Raw genomic sequence first — 18,156 nt, 5'->3', positions numbered from 1 at the left:
ATTAATTGATGTGTGCCCACTTACGAGAGCAGAGCTCAGTAAGCTGTTTCTGTAAATAAAATTTTACTGGAACACAGTCACATCCCTTCATTACACACTGCCTAAGGCTGCTTTCATGCTACAATGGCAAAGTTGAGTAGTTCTGACAAAAAGCATAGAACCCACAAAAACCTAGGGATGACTATACTACACTGAGAAAAGTGTTCTGTCAAAATTATCTTGAGGGCTTCCCTGGTGGCGCAGTGGTTGAAAGTCTGCCTGGCGATGCAGGGGACAGGGGTTCATGCCCCGGCCCGGGAAGATCCCACATGCCGCGGAGCAGCTGGGCCCATGAGCCATGGCTGCTGGGCCTGGGCCTGCGCATCAGGAGCCTGTGCTCCGCAACGGAAGAGGCCACAACAGTGAGAGGCCCGCATACCGCAAAAAAAAAAAAAAAATTATCTTGAATTTTTCCTGGTACTTACAGTTGTAACTTAAGTTACATGGAAAATTCTCTTATGTTGGATACACACGCATTTGAATGTTGTGCATTTATTTTATTAATCTAGTTCACCCAGAATCCTGTATATATTTTTAAATATTTTATTTAAACAGTAAATAATATTTATTTTAAATGTTATCCAAAAAAAAGAACTATAAATTAGAATTCACTAAGGCGGCCACTGAGTGTTTTGGCTCCAAGATACAAACCTAATGCAGCACGAAACTGAGATAAAGCATCAGCTAGCTGTCCAGCTGCAAGTAGTTGCTTATCAAGGAAAAATGGCGTTTGCTGCTACACAAGAGTGGCAAAGAGGGCTACATCTGGAACCCAGGGGATTCTCTAGGGTGTTAGTACTTCCATGCCCAATACTAAAGGTTAATTAAAAACTACAGCAACCAAAAACAGAACAGTTAAGCACTCAGACCCTTCAGGAACAAAGGTTTGGGTTACACCATCAGGTAAAGAAGCCAGAGTAGCTGAGGTTCCAGCCAAAGGCATGAGAAGTATGGAACAGGAAGTTGACAAAGGATGCCATATATATCAACTCTGACCTCATGACTAATTACAGACTCAGGACTGTAGTAGCTTTGCACATTTTCTCTTTGCTTATTTATACACGTTTATTTGTATATGCAGTCAATCCTCACAATTCACAGATTCTGTATCTCAGAATTTGCCCACTCCTGAAAATTCATTTGTAACCCCCTCCAATTCATCTGTAATCCCCAAATTAATATTCAGGGCGCCTTGGCAGTCATTTGAGGACATGTGAATGTGCAGAATGGTGACACACTTGAGTCACTCAAAGTGCAAGTTCTGAGCTGAAGTCAAACAAGGTGATACTTTTTCTTCCTGTGTGAGCTCTCATGTTATAAGCAAGTGTCCTTTCTACAGTGTATTTAGTGTCATGTTTTTTATTCTTGTGGGTTTGTTTTTTTTTTTTTTTTTTTTTGGTTATTTCACTGTTTAAAATGGCCCCCAAGCATAGTGCTGCCTAGTGTTACTAAGGGCAAGAGACTGTACTGTGCCTTTCAAAGAAAATACGTTTGGGGAATTCCCCAGAGGTCCAGTGGTTAGGACTTCGTGCTTCCATTGAGGGGGCATGGGTTCGACCCCTGGTTGGGGAACTAAGATCCTGCAAGCCACGCAGAGCGGGCAAAAAACTAAAAAAAATTTTTTTAATTAAATAAAAGAAAATACGTTTGTTAGATAAGCTTCATTCAGACATGAATGATAATGCTGCTGGCCATGAGTTCAATGTTAGTCGATCAATAATATATATTAAATAAGATATTTTTAAACAGAAACACACACAAAACAAGGTTATGTTTTGATCTGCTGACAAACATGTAGTGACCTGAGGCCTTGCAGGATCCTAACCCTGAATTTCCTCCCAGGTACAATGGTTCAATATTTGCTAATTCAACGTTCATAAAGACATATGGAAAATAACTACCATGAATAAGGAGAATCAACTATACTAACCATATTTTCTCTAATTCCCATTTTTATTTTATAATATGCTGTTGGAATTAACTTTACAATTTCGTTTTTATATAACTGAATACTGAACAGGACAGTGATGGACTAAGAGCAGTAATTAGTAATAGCCAGTAACAGAGACAATGACTGTGGAAATGTATCTTCCCAACCAGGGTACAGGTGACAATTTCTTCGCTTATAAGAAGAGCTGTACCTTGTTAGGTAGGAAATAGAGTATTTTTGTTGTTCGGAAGTTCAAATGTGTGTAGAAGGTGCGTATGGACACTAAGCAGCCAAAGCATTTCTCTTTTACAGGGAACATGATGCTACATGTTTCAGTGTGCTAAAGGGACACTGCAGGAAAAAAAAATCCGAAGTCACCCCTCAGGAAGGCAGGGGGATGCACGGGCAGGAGCTGGAGGGGCTCTCCAAGGCGCCGAGCGCTCAAGCCCTGGTGGAGGCCAGAGTTACACAGGCACACGCGGTTATCAAAGCCCAGCAGATTTATACTTGGACAAAGTGGACATTTTATTGTATATAAATTTTAATCCCCCAAAAAAACTACTGATGATATGCATGTTAAAGTATTTAGGGACCTGTGTATTGATGTTATTTTGAAAAACATTTTTTAAAAAAGGATTAATGAATGAATGGATAGAGAAATGCCCAGATAGATATGTGTTAAAAACAAGCATACTGGACTTCCCTGGCGGTCCGGTGGTTAAGACTATCTGCGCTCCCAATGCAGGGGGCACAGGTTCAATCCCTGGTCGGGGAACTAAGATCCCGCATGCTGCACGACGCAGCCAAAAGAAAACAAAAACCAAGTATACTAATTACATTAATGGTAGAGTTTAGGTGACGGGTATAGGACTGGACAGTATAAAACTGTTTCAGGGCTTCCCTGGTGGTGCAGTGGTTGAGAATCTGCCTGCTAATGCAAGGGACATGGGTTCGAGCCCTGGTCTGGGAAGATCCCACATGCCGCAGAGCAACTAGGCCCGTGAGCCACAACTACTGAGCCTGCGCGTCTGGAGCCGGTGCTCCACAACAAGAGAGGCCGCGATAGTGAGAGGCCCGTGCACTGCGATGAAGAGTGGTCCCTGCCTGCCACAACTAGAGAAAGCCCTCGCACAGAAACAAAGACCCAATACAGCAAAAATAAATTAATAAACTCCTACCCCCAACATCTTCTTTAAAAAAAAAACAAACTGTTTCAACTTTGCAAAATGTTTAGTAACAAAATGTTGGGAAAACATACACTACAGTAAGTGTTTGGATGGGAGGAATACACACAGGGTGCTGTGAGGGCACAAGTGAAGGCGCCTAACACCTGTAGTTAAAATTAAATTTAAAATTCAACTTCTCAGTCTCACTAGTCACAGTGTAAATGCTGGACAGCTAGCGGCTAGTGTGTGGGACAGCAAGGAAGATACAGAATATTTGCCACCAGCACAGAAAGTTCTACGGGACAGTGCTGGGGGTGAGGTGGGGGATACAGTCTCCCCGAGGTCCCCCTGAAACCTGACCAACAAATGGGGAGGATGGACCTGTGGGAAAAGGCTGAAGAGAGGAACCAGCACTCCAAACACAAAGAACATCATACTTAGAAGCCCAGAGCTCAAGATTAATGCGGCTTTCAGAGAACTCAAAGTCCAGGATTTCAGCCAGCTCTCCTCTCCATCATGGCTTCATCACTCTGAGTGGGTCACTTTCACTGCTAGAGGATTCCAGTAAACAGCCAGAAGGGAAGAGGGAAACCAATAAACTCCCTGTTACAATAACCCAGGCAACATGACGCTGACCTGACTGTGGAGTAGTAGCAGTGGAAATAGAGAAGAATACACTGCTTAGAAAAATAAGAGAAAGAAAAAGACGACTACCTGTGACTTATGTCAACTGTCTGGATGCAGAGGTCAAGTGAAGAAAGAGCAGGAGTCCAGGAAGACACCCAGAGCAACTATTTGAGCAACTGCCTGCTATTTCAGTCATCAAAAGCTAGTGAATTCCTGATTTCATCGAATAGAGCAAGAAGCCAAATGAAATGCACTTTACCTTACTATTTACCCTACTAAACAAAGCAGCTTGCTTTTCCTATTCCTGGTCTGCAGTTTCTGTATAGTGTTTTATTACCTTGGCTGCCTGTTGGCGCCCTCTGTACAAGGAAGGGAAAAAGGGAGAGGGGGAAGGAGGAAACTTTAACTTGGTGGTCTCAAAAATTTGGAGCCCTAAAACTATAATTTAGAGATAAAATGCACCCCTTTGTTCACAGCAGCACTATTCACAACAGGCAAGACACGGAAACAAGCTACTGAATGTCCATCAAAAGATGAATGGATAAAGATGTGGTACATATATACAATGGAATACTACTCTGTCATAAAAATGAATGAGATAATGCCATTTGCAGCAACATGGATGGACCTAGAGATTATCATACTAAGTGAAGTCAGTCAGAAAAAGACAAATACCATATGATATCACTTATATGTGCAATCTAAAATATGACACAAATGAACTTATCTACAAAGCAGAAACAGAGTCACAGACACAGAAAACAGACTTGTGGTTGCCAGTGGGGAAAAGGGGGTGGGGGGAGGAATGGATTGGGAGTTTGGGATTAGCAGGTGCAAACTGTTATATATAGAATGGATAAATAAAAAGGTCCTACTGTATAGCACAGGGAACTATATTCAATATCCTGTGATAAACCCTAAAAGAATATGAAGAAGAATGTATGTGTGTGTGTATATATATATATGTATGTATGTATAACTGAATCACTGTGCTGTACAGCAGAATTTAGCACATTTTAAGTCAACTATATTTCAATAAAATTAATTAAAAAAAAAACCTCAGGGTCCTGCTCAGCCCTATTTGTTTAGGGGAACAATGTGAAAATATCTAACCTATTTAAGAGCATGTGGGTAAAATTTGAAGAAATCAGTTGGGGGATTTCAGCGGGCTGGGAAAGTATTGTTATTTTTCCCACTTAAAATGAAGATATAGGCTCCTGCCCTGTGAAAATTCACTATGCAATATAGATTTAGAAACTGATTATATTCAGAATGTGAGGGTCACCTCTTTCCACCTATTCCATACTATATCCAAAAATATAACCTACTTCTCATAACGAAGATTATGGAAATTAATGTTTCATTTAAAAAATGTTACTGAAATCTATATGTAAGACCATGGCCATAACAGTAATGAATAAGGCAGTCTCTCCCAAAAAAGCAACGAGGAGAATCCAGCAGGCTTTAGCTTTATGAGAACTCCCTAGACTGCAGGTAATCATGGACTCTGAAGAGAGAGGCCATTTTCCAGCATTACATTGGAGTCTCTGTCACATACTGAAGTATTTACAGAATACATAATGTGAAGAATGGGACTGACTTCAAAATAATCTTGGAGAGGAGGATAAAGATATAGATGAAATAGGAGCGACCCAGTGTTGGTAATTTTTGAAGCTGGGTGACAGACGGTACACAGTGGTAAATGATACTATTTTCTCTACTTTGGTATATTTTTAAGATTTTCCAAAAACAAAATTTTTAAATTTAAATCCTTTCAATGAGGAGAAGACTGGCTGATAAAAACTACCCCTTACATTAAAAAAAATTTTTTTTGAAGAAAGTAGTTCATGGGGACTAGAGTAAGACAGTCACCTAAGCACAATGAGCCTACCTCCCAACATGCTCAAATTCTAGAAATGACAGAATTCACTTAAAAAGATAAATGCATAACCTTTCTGGAAAAAAAAATTTTTTTAAAGAAGAAGAGGGCCACCTAAAAAACAGAAATTTGGGAAAAATTCTCAAAACATAAAAAGGACAGGATTAGATTGGTGGGCAAAATCATATCCAAAGACCCTCTCCGGGGAAATGTACCATGGAGGTGGCTGCAGTTCTCTGAGGGATCCAAACTCTGACACAAGGAAAAGGAAGGGGCCCTGGGGATTTCTCAGCCTCCACACAGGCAATCAGCCTTCGCCCACAATCAGAATTCAAAGATTAGCAATGAGCAATTCTGAAAAACAAAGATAATCATAAAATCAATCCATAAGAAACTAACACCAAATAAGAAAATTAAGGAACCAAACTTAGTGGAGCAAAAAGAAAAACAAAATCTAAAAATGAATACAATTGACATTCTTACAGATCCACAGGACGCCACACACATTAAAAAACAGACCAAATGTCTATGCACTGACTAATCCAGCAGTAGGGATGCAGTGGAGAAAAAGATGGATAAACAAGATCACTTCTGCCAGAGGGAAGGAAGAGGAGTACTTAATATAGTCAAATAAGTCCTCCCTGAGAAGATGTTTGAGTTAAAGCATAAAAGGCGGGAGAGCAGTCCTGAATGATAAGAAGCCTCCAGCATGCCAGAACATGACCAGGCAAGGAGCAGAAAATAAGCTCAAAGGGCTTGGGTAGGACCAAGCTCAACTTTAAGGAATCAAAAGGAGGCTCCCAGCATGTTAAGAAGGATAGAGGATTCAGGCAATATAGATCACACTGGGCCTTGCAGGCTACAGTAAGAAATCTGGGTTTTATTCTAAGAGCGAAGGGAAGTCATTAGATAGCTTTTTAGCAAGGAACTGACTATCTGATTTACATTTTAAAAAGATCACTTTGGCTGCGGTGTGGAAAACAGATTAGAGGCGGGCAAGAATGGAAAGGACTGTGGTGGTGTGAACCAAGGATAGCAAGTTGCATTACAGTAAATATACTCAGATTTCATTTATGCTTTAAAAAGAAGATATAGTATGTACTTCTGTACTGTTTAATTTTTTCTAGTAAGAATGTATTCATGCGCTTAAAAAGAAAGTAAACTGAGGAATGTGTTTTGTTAACAAGGTACTGATTAAATAATCACTTGCAGTTGAAAACTTTTAGAGAATATTTGTTAACACTAGAGACATATTTTATAATTAAGCAGCCAAATAAGTCAGGAAAGAAGAGCAAAATAACCCTGCCTTAAACGTTTTCATTAAACTGTAGTTCAAAGATAATAGCATTATAATCAGACACTGCGTGGAATATAGATGATACAGACTCTAAAATTTAAAAGTCCTTATCTTTCATAAATACTAAAATATTTATGAATGAAATGATGTCATGTGAATTGTTCCAAAATAATCCACAGGTATAGATGAAATAAGATTGCTCATGGGTTGAAAATTGTTAAAGCTGGGAGATTAGTACTTGGGGATTCATGATACCATTCCCCACCTTTGTAAATGTAGAAAATTTCACAAAATAAGGTTTTACTTTAAATCTTTTTAAGAGATAGAGGTGGGGAAATTAAAACAATTAAAGATTGTTCATTTTGATCTTCTAAAGGTAAATTCTAATATAAACTCTACACCCATAAACATTTACAGATAGAGGTGGGGAAATTAAAACAATTAAAGATTGTTCATTTTGATCTTCTAAAGGTAAATTCTAATATAAACTCTACACCCATAAACATTTACAGTTCCTAGTGTAAAATATAAAGGATTGTGCATCACTTATGCAGACACATGTGTGCAGAAACCATGTTAAAATGATACTAGAGAATGAACTAGGGATGGAATAAGAATGGTGAAAATGCTGTGTGTGGGCTATGGAAGGATCCAGCCTGTTACAGTAAGAACAGTTAATTACTAGGGCAAGTTGATGGGTTTATCTATGTGTTCTCAACATGTCGGGGAAAGGACGTAGTCTTCAAATTAGCAAGAAGATTTCAAACATCTCCCATTTACATTTTCTCAAAAGGGGAGATCAGATCAATGTACTGAATAGAAGATTCCAGATTGCTTGAGGAGGTAAGAAATTTGGATACGAGATAAACCATTAGTCACAGTACTTTCCTTATCCAGTCATGAAAATGTCTAACAGGAAAGATGTAACACAGAAAGAAATTAAGAACCTACTATATGGTGGATACTTTCAGTATATTTATTTCACTTAATTTTCACAACAAACCTAGAAAGTAAACATCTTTCATACTTTTATAACTGAGGAATCTGAGGCTCAAAGAAGTTACCCAACCTGCCTGAAGACTCACAGTAACTGTCACAATAAGATTCAATTCCAAAGCCTAGCTTTCTTTGCAGCACAGCTCAGGAAACTTTTCCCCATATAAACCAGGCTACGCTTGCTTTCCACAGCTACTAAGCCTTGTATGCTTCACTCACCGAACCCATCTTTTAATGTAACATTTTAGCCACAATCCTTTCCAACCTCACAAGCGGAGCCTGAAGTCTAGTGGGAACCAAGAACACACGTGCCAAGTTCCCTGAAGTACTTTGTCCACATGCCCCCAGCCAGACATTCTTCACGGAGAGCCACAGCGGAGTCCTGCCTCAACAGGGCTCGACAGAGCTTGGGTCGAACCGTCGCTGCAGCACCTCCCCACGGCACCCCGGAGGCGCCTCCTCGGCCACCTGCCACCATGACCGAGGCCCCCTCGCGGGTGTGCCAGAGCGACCACCAGGACTCGGAGGCCCCCATCAACCACCAGACCCACCTGGAGCTCTACGCCTCCTCCGTCTACCTGGCCGTGTCTTGCTGCTTTGACCCCGATGGTGCGGCTGTGAAGGACACTGCCTAATATGTTCTTCAGCAGTGTCATGAGGAGAGAGAATACGCTGAGAAACTGATGAAGCTGCGGAACCAACGAGGTGGCTGAATCCCAGACTCTTCAGGATACCAAGAAACTAAACCAGGACGACTGAGCAAGCTGGCTGAACGCAACAGAACACGGGTTACACTTGGAAAACAGTGTGAGTCAGTCCCTACTGGAACGGCACAAACTGTTCACTGACAAATGGTACCCACTTGTGTGATTTCACCGAGACTCACTACCTGAACGAGCAGATGAAATCCGAAGAACTGGGGGACCATGACACCAGCCTACACAAATGCGGGCCCACGAATCTGGCATGGCAAAGTATCTCTCTTACAAGCACACCCTGGGAGACAGGGGCACTGAGAGCTGAGCCTCGGGCTGGCTTCCCAGGGCCACAGGGTCACTTTCCTGGTCACCAAGGCAGTGCATGCACGTTGGGGTCACCTTTACCTCTTCTATAAGTTGCACCAGAACATCCACCTACACTCTTTCATTTATACTATTCCTTCAAATAAAGTAACGTGGTATCCCTCCAGAAAGTTATGTATACTGCCACCCCAAAGGTCGAGCTCCTCTCCAAACTAAGTTTCTCTTGCCTTGTATGATTAAAAGGGGTATCCAGCATTTCTCTGTGCCTTTTAAATAAAACTCAGATCTTTATTATGTTACAATTTTACCCAATATAATTTCTATTTAATAATGTGATAAGTAAATACCACTTCCTCTACAAAAATTTCAATCGTCCAGGGAGAATTATTATTCCTCCAGTGCACCTTGGTCACTTTTCCATAACAGAACTTGCCATAGTGTACGTGGCGGTTGTGTAGGCCCCCTTCTCCCCGAAAGAGATGGTGTGCCTCCTAACTGGGATCTTCTCTCACCTTCCTCCAAATCCAGCCCATGCTACTGCAAGAGCAATCCTCCCAAGATGCACTCCTAGTAACAATTCTGCAGTATTTTCAGGTCGCTGGCTAGATTCAACGTAAGTCCCTTCAGATCTAAAGGCAAACAAGACCCTTCTTGATCAGGTCCCTTGATGTGGGTCCAGCCTTATCACCCCTCACTGCTTCACCTCTTACTTTATACTCCAATAACATAATGAACTGGTTGAACTTTCCTGAACATACTAGTTCTTATGCTGCATCCCTTTAAACTTGCTATTCCATGAAAAGGCCTTCCCCACTTGCCCACCTGGAAAATTCCCACTCCTCCATCAGGATTCTGCCCTCAAATGCTGGTTCCTTTGTGAAACTTTCCCTAACTACCTCAGTGAGAAGGTGGGAAAAGTTCCTCCTGTGCTCCTGCTATACTGTGCATCCCTCCACTCACAAGTACATGACTTCACTTTGCAATACCACAGTCTCAATAAGCTGACCTTCACAGTTTGCCTGCCTCTCACAACCCCCATAGTCCCAAACCTGATCAAAAGCAAGTCGGAGAGAATGAACGGTCTTTTCTTCTTTTTATCACCTAGTTCAGTACCTTGCACAAAGCAGACACTCAATATTTACTGAATGAATGTAACTAAATCCCTTCTTAAATGTATAGTTCATCAGAATAATAGAAGCTAAGATATGTAATAACAATTAAAAAATCAAACTGACACTACTACCAAAGACTCATAAAGACACTAATATGTTTCCTAAAAAATTGCACATGTGGCTGTTTTTGCAATATCTCAACTGTGTTATTTTGAGCCATGGATAATTTTTTATTCCATTGCCACATCCTGGGAGACAGTGACAATGAAAGCCATCTCCTAATTCTGAGAGATCAGGCAACCAAACATCCTGCCATCTCCTGAACAGAATTAAACAATAGGTTTCTCCATAGACAAGCATCAACCAAAGGTCAGCAAAATATACAGGAAGGACAGGAAAAAAGGTGGAGTAGCTAAATCTTTCACTGAAGTTAGTATTAGAATCTGTCATATTTTAGAGAGCAAAATATAAAGAATTTTAAGAAACATAAAGTTGAGGGGTTAAAAGTATGATGTGCTGAGAGTCACAATCAAGACTGGAGCAAACAGACTGAAAAAGGCAAGAACAAAAGGTCAGAGGTGCTCAGGCTCCAGCCGAGGCCAGGTGGCAGAACGGAAGCAAGTTTAGGGTGGTTGTTCAGGTTGGAGCACTTCAATGTCAGGGAGGAGGAGAACCTTAAGATCATTCTTCAGAGGAACACAAGGAAAAAAAAAAAAAAGTACTGTCTGTAAAAGGTCCTATCTAAGTCCAAGATCAAAGCAAGATGGGGCAGAGTCTGAAAAAAGTCTCATGACAGAAACACAGAAAACAGTGGAATCTGGCCACGGAAAGAGCAAGAAGGTCATTATCTTAGCAATTCCACAGTCAGTGCGGACCAATGACGAAACAGTTTTAATAAAAGTACACTGCGCTGGAAACCCTAGACCTTGTAAGCATCTCTTTCCAATTACTCTAACCTAAAAAGCGTTTTAGTATACAAAGCCAAACTGAAAGGAAGAAAAGGCTGAGTAGTTATGTAGCAAGTACATGGGAACAATGCCTGCACGAAATCTTCCTGGATAAACTAGGAAAATAAAATCTACTGTAACCAAGTTTGCTCAGTTTCAATGCACATTAGTCTTTGTTTCAATTAACTATGAAGGCATAAATGTTGTGATGGGACTCCTTGTTCAAGGAATTTCAACTTGGAAAATAAGTGTGCAATGGTCCTTACCCCCCCCCCCAAAAAAAAAGTTGAAACAGTCAACCTCACTCATCCATTCTAAAAATACTTATTGCACATCTACTTCAGGTCAACATGTTTTAGGTAGAGAGACAAGGGTGTTTTCCATAAAGCTTGTATTCTAGAGGAACAGACAGACAAGAAATACAAATGAGGTAGTTCAAGACAATATTAAGTTTTAGGAAGAAAATACAAAAAGGTAAAGGGAGAGTATTAACTGACCTAGAGCGTGCTTCTTACATAATATGTCAGGACTGAAACATGAAGGCTCGTTTGGCTGTTCTCTGAAATCTTCAGAGTATAGGAACAACAGGAATAAAGACACTTAGTCAGAAAATGAGCTCGGCATTTGGAAGTAAAGTTGATGTGGCAGGAGCCTAGTGATGGAGAAGATTAAGATGAAAAGAGACATAAGTAAACAGGAGTCAGATAAGTAAGGCTTTGCAGTATTAGTGGAGTACTAGGTTGAGAAGAGAACAGAAGATGGGAATAGAGCAGTAGCGACTACCAGCCACTCTTTAAAGTTCTGCTATCAAAACTTTGGAAACACTATAGTGGAAATACTATAGCATGTTGAAGTGCTGATGTCAATGACCCAAAGAGGAAGAAAATGATGATACAGGAGAAAAACAGTAACTGTAGAAGCAATATTTTCAGAAGGCAAGAGGAAATGGAATCCAGGGCGTAAGTATAGGAATTGGATTTTGCCAGGAATAGGGATGCTTTAGCCATTAATATAAGAAAATTAGCAGAATGGGTAGAGATGCAAGTAGGCTAGTAAATTCAGAGGTAGAAAGAAGAGGAAATTGCCCTGTGATGGCTTTCATTTTCCCAATAAAGATAAGGTCTGAAAGAATGAGGCAACAGAAGAAAGAAAAGGAGGGTTTAAATTGGAGATTTAAGGAAAGAGGAAGAGGCTTGAGACACTGATTTTCAATAGACATACTAGGGAATTGTAGGAATGTTAGCAGTACTGAGTGTGCATGTGAAATAGAGATTATATGCTCAAAATGAGACCAGTCAGCAAGGTTATCTTCATTTTTCTCCATCCATGTTCAGCTGTGAGGTTTGAAAAACAAGTTGGCCAAGTTGGATTTAATCAGTTCAAATTTTGCCAAGTGAGTAAAACAAAAGAGTACAGGGGCAAGAAAATTAAAGGATGTTTTCAGTGGAGTGACTACAAGATGGACCACTAAATCTACACTGAGAAAGTAGGGAAGAGGACATGGATGCTTCACAAAGCATGTTTTATATCCCCAAGTGGGCTGTAAACTCAAAGGCAAAAACCAAGAGTTCTATACTACATATACCTCACCAAAGGACTACGGTGACGCCTCTGCTAAATGATTAAATGAGTCTTCTCCATATTCCAGAACTCCATATAACATAAACTCATCAGACTTTTTAAACTTATTAAATTTTTTTTTAAAAAGCAGCATTCCAAAGATCTTGAAAAATCAATTTATGGTTGACATGATGTTTTTGTTCTTAAGAGTGGGTGATTGGGTTCCCATGATTATTTCCATAGAAACAAAGATTAATAGCTGGACAATAACCAAAGGAACACTAATGGCAATAGAAATTAAACTTAACCACAATTAATTAACTTCATATGGGAAAGTAAAGCCTAATTACTACAGGGCACCCATCTCAGAACCCCCCCACCCCCCCCAGACCCCCCCATCCCACAGAATCTAATCAACTGCATTTCTGGGCACTTAGCAATGCTAACTAGTCAAGTGAATTGGGACTTGGACACTATTGCTAACTATAGCCTATATCATTAAATGAATTTAAAATAATTCTAGAAGCAATCTGATCATCTGCTAAAATACTTATCGTTTATAAGGATCTCCCCCTTATCCTCAGGGAATACATTCCAAGACTCCCAGTGGATACCAAAACCACAGACAGTACCGAACCCTATATATACACTATGTTTTTTCCTATACATACACACCTATGATAAAGTTTGATTTATAAATTAAACACAGTAAGAGAGTGATAACAATAATAAAATAGAACAATTATAACAATACACTGTAATAAAAGATGTGAATGTGGTCCCCTCTTCTCAAAATATCTTACTGGACAAATGTAACGCCTTTTCCATCTTAACTAAGCACTTACTGCATACTGTGGCCGCACCCTTTGCAGTCTGAGTTGCGACAGCCAAACTAGCACAAATTTCTTTTTCCTTTTTCACAGTTTTACGGATAGAAGATTCGTTCTTACCATGGATATCAGCAACCTCAGCATACAATTTTTTTTCTTTCCTTACTAAGTCAAGGGCTTTCACTTTTTCACTTAAAGGAGGCACTTTACCGCTTCTCTTTGGCATATCCAAATTTCCGAATTGTCAGCATCACTAGGCTTGCATTTGGGGGCCATTATTAAGTAAAATAAGGGTTACCTGAACACAAGCCCTGCGATACCGCTGATAATCCAGATAGCTACTAAGTGACTAACAGGCGGGATCCATGGGACAACGGGATGATTCATGACCTGAGACAGCGCGAGATTTCATCACGCTACTCAGAAAAGTTCGCAATTTAAAACTTACGAATTGTTTATTTCTGGAATTTCCCATTTAATATTTTCAGACCACGGTTGACCACAAGTAACTGAAACCGAGAAAAGCGAAACCACAGGTAAGGTGGGACTACTGTATATAAATTACTGAAAGTCCTTTGTTTTCCCTACTTTATTCTATTCATATTTAAATAATGTCAAGAAAATCCTAGAAAACACTAAACATACTTTTAGTAAGTTAGATTCATATAAAAAGTATCACCATCTTTTGTACTCAGGAGATTTCTAACTATTCTTTTCCCAATGTCCAAAATATACGGTTTAGTCAGATCAGTTCAGTGAAATAAAGAAAAATTGAGTCCTGAAAGAATGTTAAGGAAGAAAAAGAGATAAAAGAAGGTTTGGTTCCCAGGTTGTGTTCCTACTTAAATCACCAAATAGAACACACCATGAGCAGAGAATTAAAATAGCTTCCTTATCTGTAATATGAGAATACTAAAGTAGATACTTATACTAAAGTTTTCTTTCTGCTCCAAAAATTCTATTCCCAAACTAGTGCTTTGGACTTCCCTCTTTCAAAGGCCTTTTTGAAAAGGGATGCTAAAAGATTTAACCTTTCAATTCATGAGCCTATCACATATTTTCTTTCTCTGAATTACATTAACAGAAAAGCCTAGAAAAAAAAAAGATGAATATTTTAAATCAGAAAAAACTAGGCCAGCTAAGCTAATTATTAGCGACAGCCTCCAACATATGAAAGTTCTTGCTTCTCATTCACTCTTCTCACACCCGTTCTCGTTTATTTCTTCTCTCCCCAAGCCTTAAGCCTAATAGTGGGATCACACAGTCCTGAATGACTCCAGAGGACATTTAGGTTACAGAACCCAGAGGCAGAACTTATTTGGGAAAAATTGGAGCTAACCGTTTGCTAATGGAAGTCAGAGGTTCTTTCTTATCTTCATATCCCCATCACCAAATAAAATAATAGATATGTAATAACAGATACCTAAGTTAGCTCCGCTATATAATTTATTACATCAGTGATTCTCACCAGTGATTTCTTTTTAGAAATGTAAAATTTCAGGTCCTACCTAGACTTACTGAATCAAAAATTTGGGGAGTAAGTTTCAGCACTCTGTTTAAAAAGCTCGCCAGGTGATGCACACTCAAGCTTGAGAACCGCTGTTATCAAACATGTCAGGAAATCACCTTCCTGTTCATTATTGCTGGTGGCAAGCCAACAAACAAAAATGCTGATTTTTCTCAGCTGCCACCACTTACAAATGCTTGGGCCCACATTGTGCTGTCAACCACTTAACTTCTGTTTCCAGCCCACACACAAGATGAACTTTGGAGTCAAATAACTTGAGTTAAACTTATGGCTCTTAGAGTTAACAGCTATGTGACCTTATCCAAGTTAATTAAACTCTTGGACCCTCAGTTCCCTCATCTGTAAAGCAGAAATAACATCACATACCTCCATGAATAAGAGACAGCTTACAGAAAGGTGTCTAGGACAGTGCCTGGCACACAGACCTTCAATAAATGTAAGATCTTTTTCCTTTCTTCCCTACCACCTGTACCAAGTCCCTGCTACTTTACACAGACAACACCCTAAAGAAGACAGCACTTTAGCACCCCTCTGAGAAATGTTACCAATGCCTCCCATACAGAAAAGCTCTCTGGTGAGGTTTTTCTTCTGGAAAATACCACAGGAGAGACATGAAGTGTTAGGAGTCCTACAGAATCATATACAGAACAGCGATTCTAAAAAGGTGGTCTACAAGCTAGTGGAAAAAGCAAATCATTCAAAAGTGTGTACCTGTGTAACTTAAAAAATAATTGATGTTAAGCAGAATATAGGCAACTTTCTCTTTAGTGGCCATAATTAATTAATGACAACTGGGGATTAATGCTAAACTTCACCAGGCAGGGGGTGTTAACATCAGAAAACGCAAAAGAACTGGAATACATGACCTATATTAAAGTGGTCCAGGCATTCCAATTTCACTGTCAAATTCTTTGTCCCAATGTTATCACACTATATATCTTGTTTTGGGGTTCCAAAAAATATATGGTCTCCAGGGGAACCCCCCCTCCAAAAAAAAAAACCACTGCCACTAAATGACACCTAAAAATTGGAGAGTATTCCTCCTTTTTTAAAGTTTATAATTTTGAGGGGATTTTACCATAAACAATTCCCAACTTCAGCTCCGCACTCCCTCTAATATTAAGTCCAATTTTAAAATGTTTAATCTGACTACTAGCCTATTCATGGGGACGAAAATAGGTCAGTGCACGTGGTATGTCATTATACTCGAATATTTCGCAGGGTTACCAAGTTAGGAGCGTCAGTTCAAGGGGCGCTTGCAGGTTTCACTCGTACTCCTCAAACTGACAACTAAGAACGGACAGCCCTCTATTTTTGCTGTTCTGTTAGAGTAGCCAACATTCCCAACTGTAGGACCGTAGTGAAACTGAAGCATTCGTATCTTCTTACGGGGACATTCTTCCAGAGAACTCGTAATAGGAAAGCTGAACCAACAACAGGCTGGGAACTGCAAAGCCACAAACTTAGTACCCTGACCGCCGGGAGCTTGATTGCCTGCACCGGCTCCTTAACGCTGCAACCTAACAACTTCTAGACACAAGACAGAGCAGAGCGGAGTGATGGTTACTCACTTTTAACATTCAACACTGTTCCCTTCACCTTACTCAGCAGGACATCATCCCCACCGCCAACCCCCCGGAACTCCAAAGCCAAAGAAGCCTCCCCTTGGGCCACCTTTACCGCCTCCTCTCAGCACCACTGCCCAAGAGTCCCCAGGCGCCAAGCGAGGGTCCCGAGCGAGGCCGGGAGCCGACGGCTGCCCGGGTCTCCGCGTCCCAGGACGCCCCAGAAGCCGCTGCCCGGTGCCCCGCTTCCCCTCGACCCCATTGGCCCCACTCCTCACTCCAAACCCGCTGTCCCGGCCCCGCGGCCCGCCGGTCCCCGCACCTCTTCCCCAGACAAACCCGGAACCGGGAGCCGGCCCCAGCCCAGGGACGGGCTTAGGCCCAAGCCAGGCCGCGGAGTTCCCGGCTCCCGCCCCACCGCCCGGACCGCCCCGAGACTCGTGCCGGGACGGAGGCGGGGAAGCGCTGCGAGGCCTGGCCCGGGAGCCCGCTCCTCCGGCCGGGGCAGGACACGACTCACCTTCGTACTGTAGGTCCACCAGGACCAGCAGGAAGGGGAACACCGAGCCCAGCCGGCTGGTCACAGAGCCGGGGGCCACCATGTCCGAGGGCGCGGGCGCTGAGGAGAAGCAAAGGTGCGGGGCCCACCAGCTCCCGCCGGCGCTCACGCTGCAGCTGCGCCCGCCCGCCGTCCGCTCTTGCTCGGGCCTAAGGCGGCTGGCGCCCCGCGGAGGAAGGCAGCGGTAGGCGGGGCCTGGGCGGGGCTACGCCCCGAGCGCCTCCGCCGCCCAATCGCCTTCTCCCTGGCCACTTTCCTACGGGGCTCGCCGGGATCGTGGTTCGCCCTGATAGGCTGTGGGGGCCGCCGCCCCCGCCCCTTCTCTGATAGGATAACGTGGAAGCACGAGACAAGGCTGCGTCCGCCTGCGGTGGAGCTGTCAGGACCTCCAAACCGCGGCGGCGGGCCGGAGGGAGGCGGCCGGGGAGCTGTGTGGCAGCCGCCGAGTCCGCATGCGCAGGCCGCGGAAGCCTTTTTGGGCCGGTCCCCGCGCACTGGGTCGGCGAGGAGGAGGATGTCAGCAATCCGAGGTTTTCCAGTGTACTATTTGGAGAAAGGTGAATCCGCCGCGTCCGCAGTGAGAAGCCAAACCTGGCCCCAGGAAGTCTGCGGGGGTGGATCGGGGAACAGGACAAGTAGCAGAGCCTGCTACCTCCCTCTGAGAGTCTCGGAACCTACACGGACCGCCCTGAAGAGCGGTGGAGAAACGATCAGGAGAAGCTCGGGCTCAATAAAGTAGGGTGAGCCGATGGAGCCGGGAGCATGTCAGGATAACCCGGTACATTAGGGACCTAAGGGAGGTAAGTGAGAATGACATGGAAGATTAGGACCCATTCCCCGACTGTCCAATGGACCAGCGTGTCCAGAAAAAGAGCAATTCTGGAAGATTTGTGCAGAAGAAACCAGGGAAGCACAGCAGCTAAGAGAGCAAAGGGCTCTTGAGAGTGCAGCCAACGTCAACTATAAGGAAAAAAAGAGAGACCTGTTAGGACGGATCTTCTATCTTGTGCTCAACAGAGGAAACTCAACAAGGTGAAATTCACGTTACACAATTTGGCGTTAAACTTGTTCACCGCCACTTCCTCCGGCGTCCTCAACA

At 42.2% G+C, this 18,156-nt stretch overlaps 1 protein-coding gene across 1 annotated transcript in view; it reads right to left on the bottom strand.

Annotated features, from left to right (window-relative positions):
- The window catches only part of DNAJC3 (DnaJ heat shock protein family (Hsp40) member C3), a 94,840-nt gene extending 77,611 nt beyond the window's left edge, over positions 1 to 17,229 (bottom strand). The window contains exon 1 of the mRNA XM_081215001.1: positions 17,019 to 17,229. Coding sequence (XP_081071127.1) covers positions 17,019 to 17,100 — 82 coding nt within the window. The 5' untranslated portion in view covers positions 17,101 to 17,229. The remainder of the gene's footprint in view (positions 1 to 17,018) is intronic.
- Between the last annotated feature and the right edge of the window lie 927 nt (positions 17,230 to 18,156).

The sequence above is a fragment of the Mesoplodon bidens genome (genome assembly GCF_964165515.1).
Source record: "Mesoplodon bidens genome assembly, chromosome: 17".
NCBI lineage: Eukaryota > Metazoa > Chordata > Mammalia > Artiodactyla > Ziphiidae > Mesoplodon > Mesoplodon bidens.
This window is presented reverse-complemented; position numbering and strand designations above follow the sequence as displayed.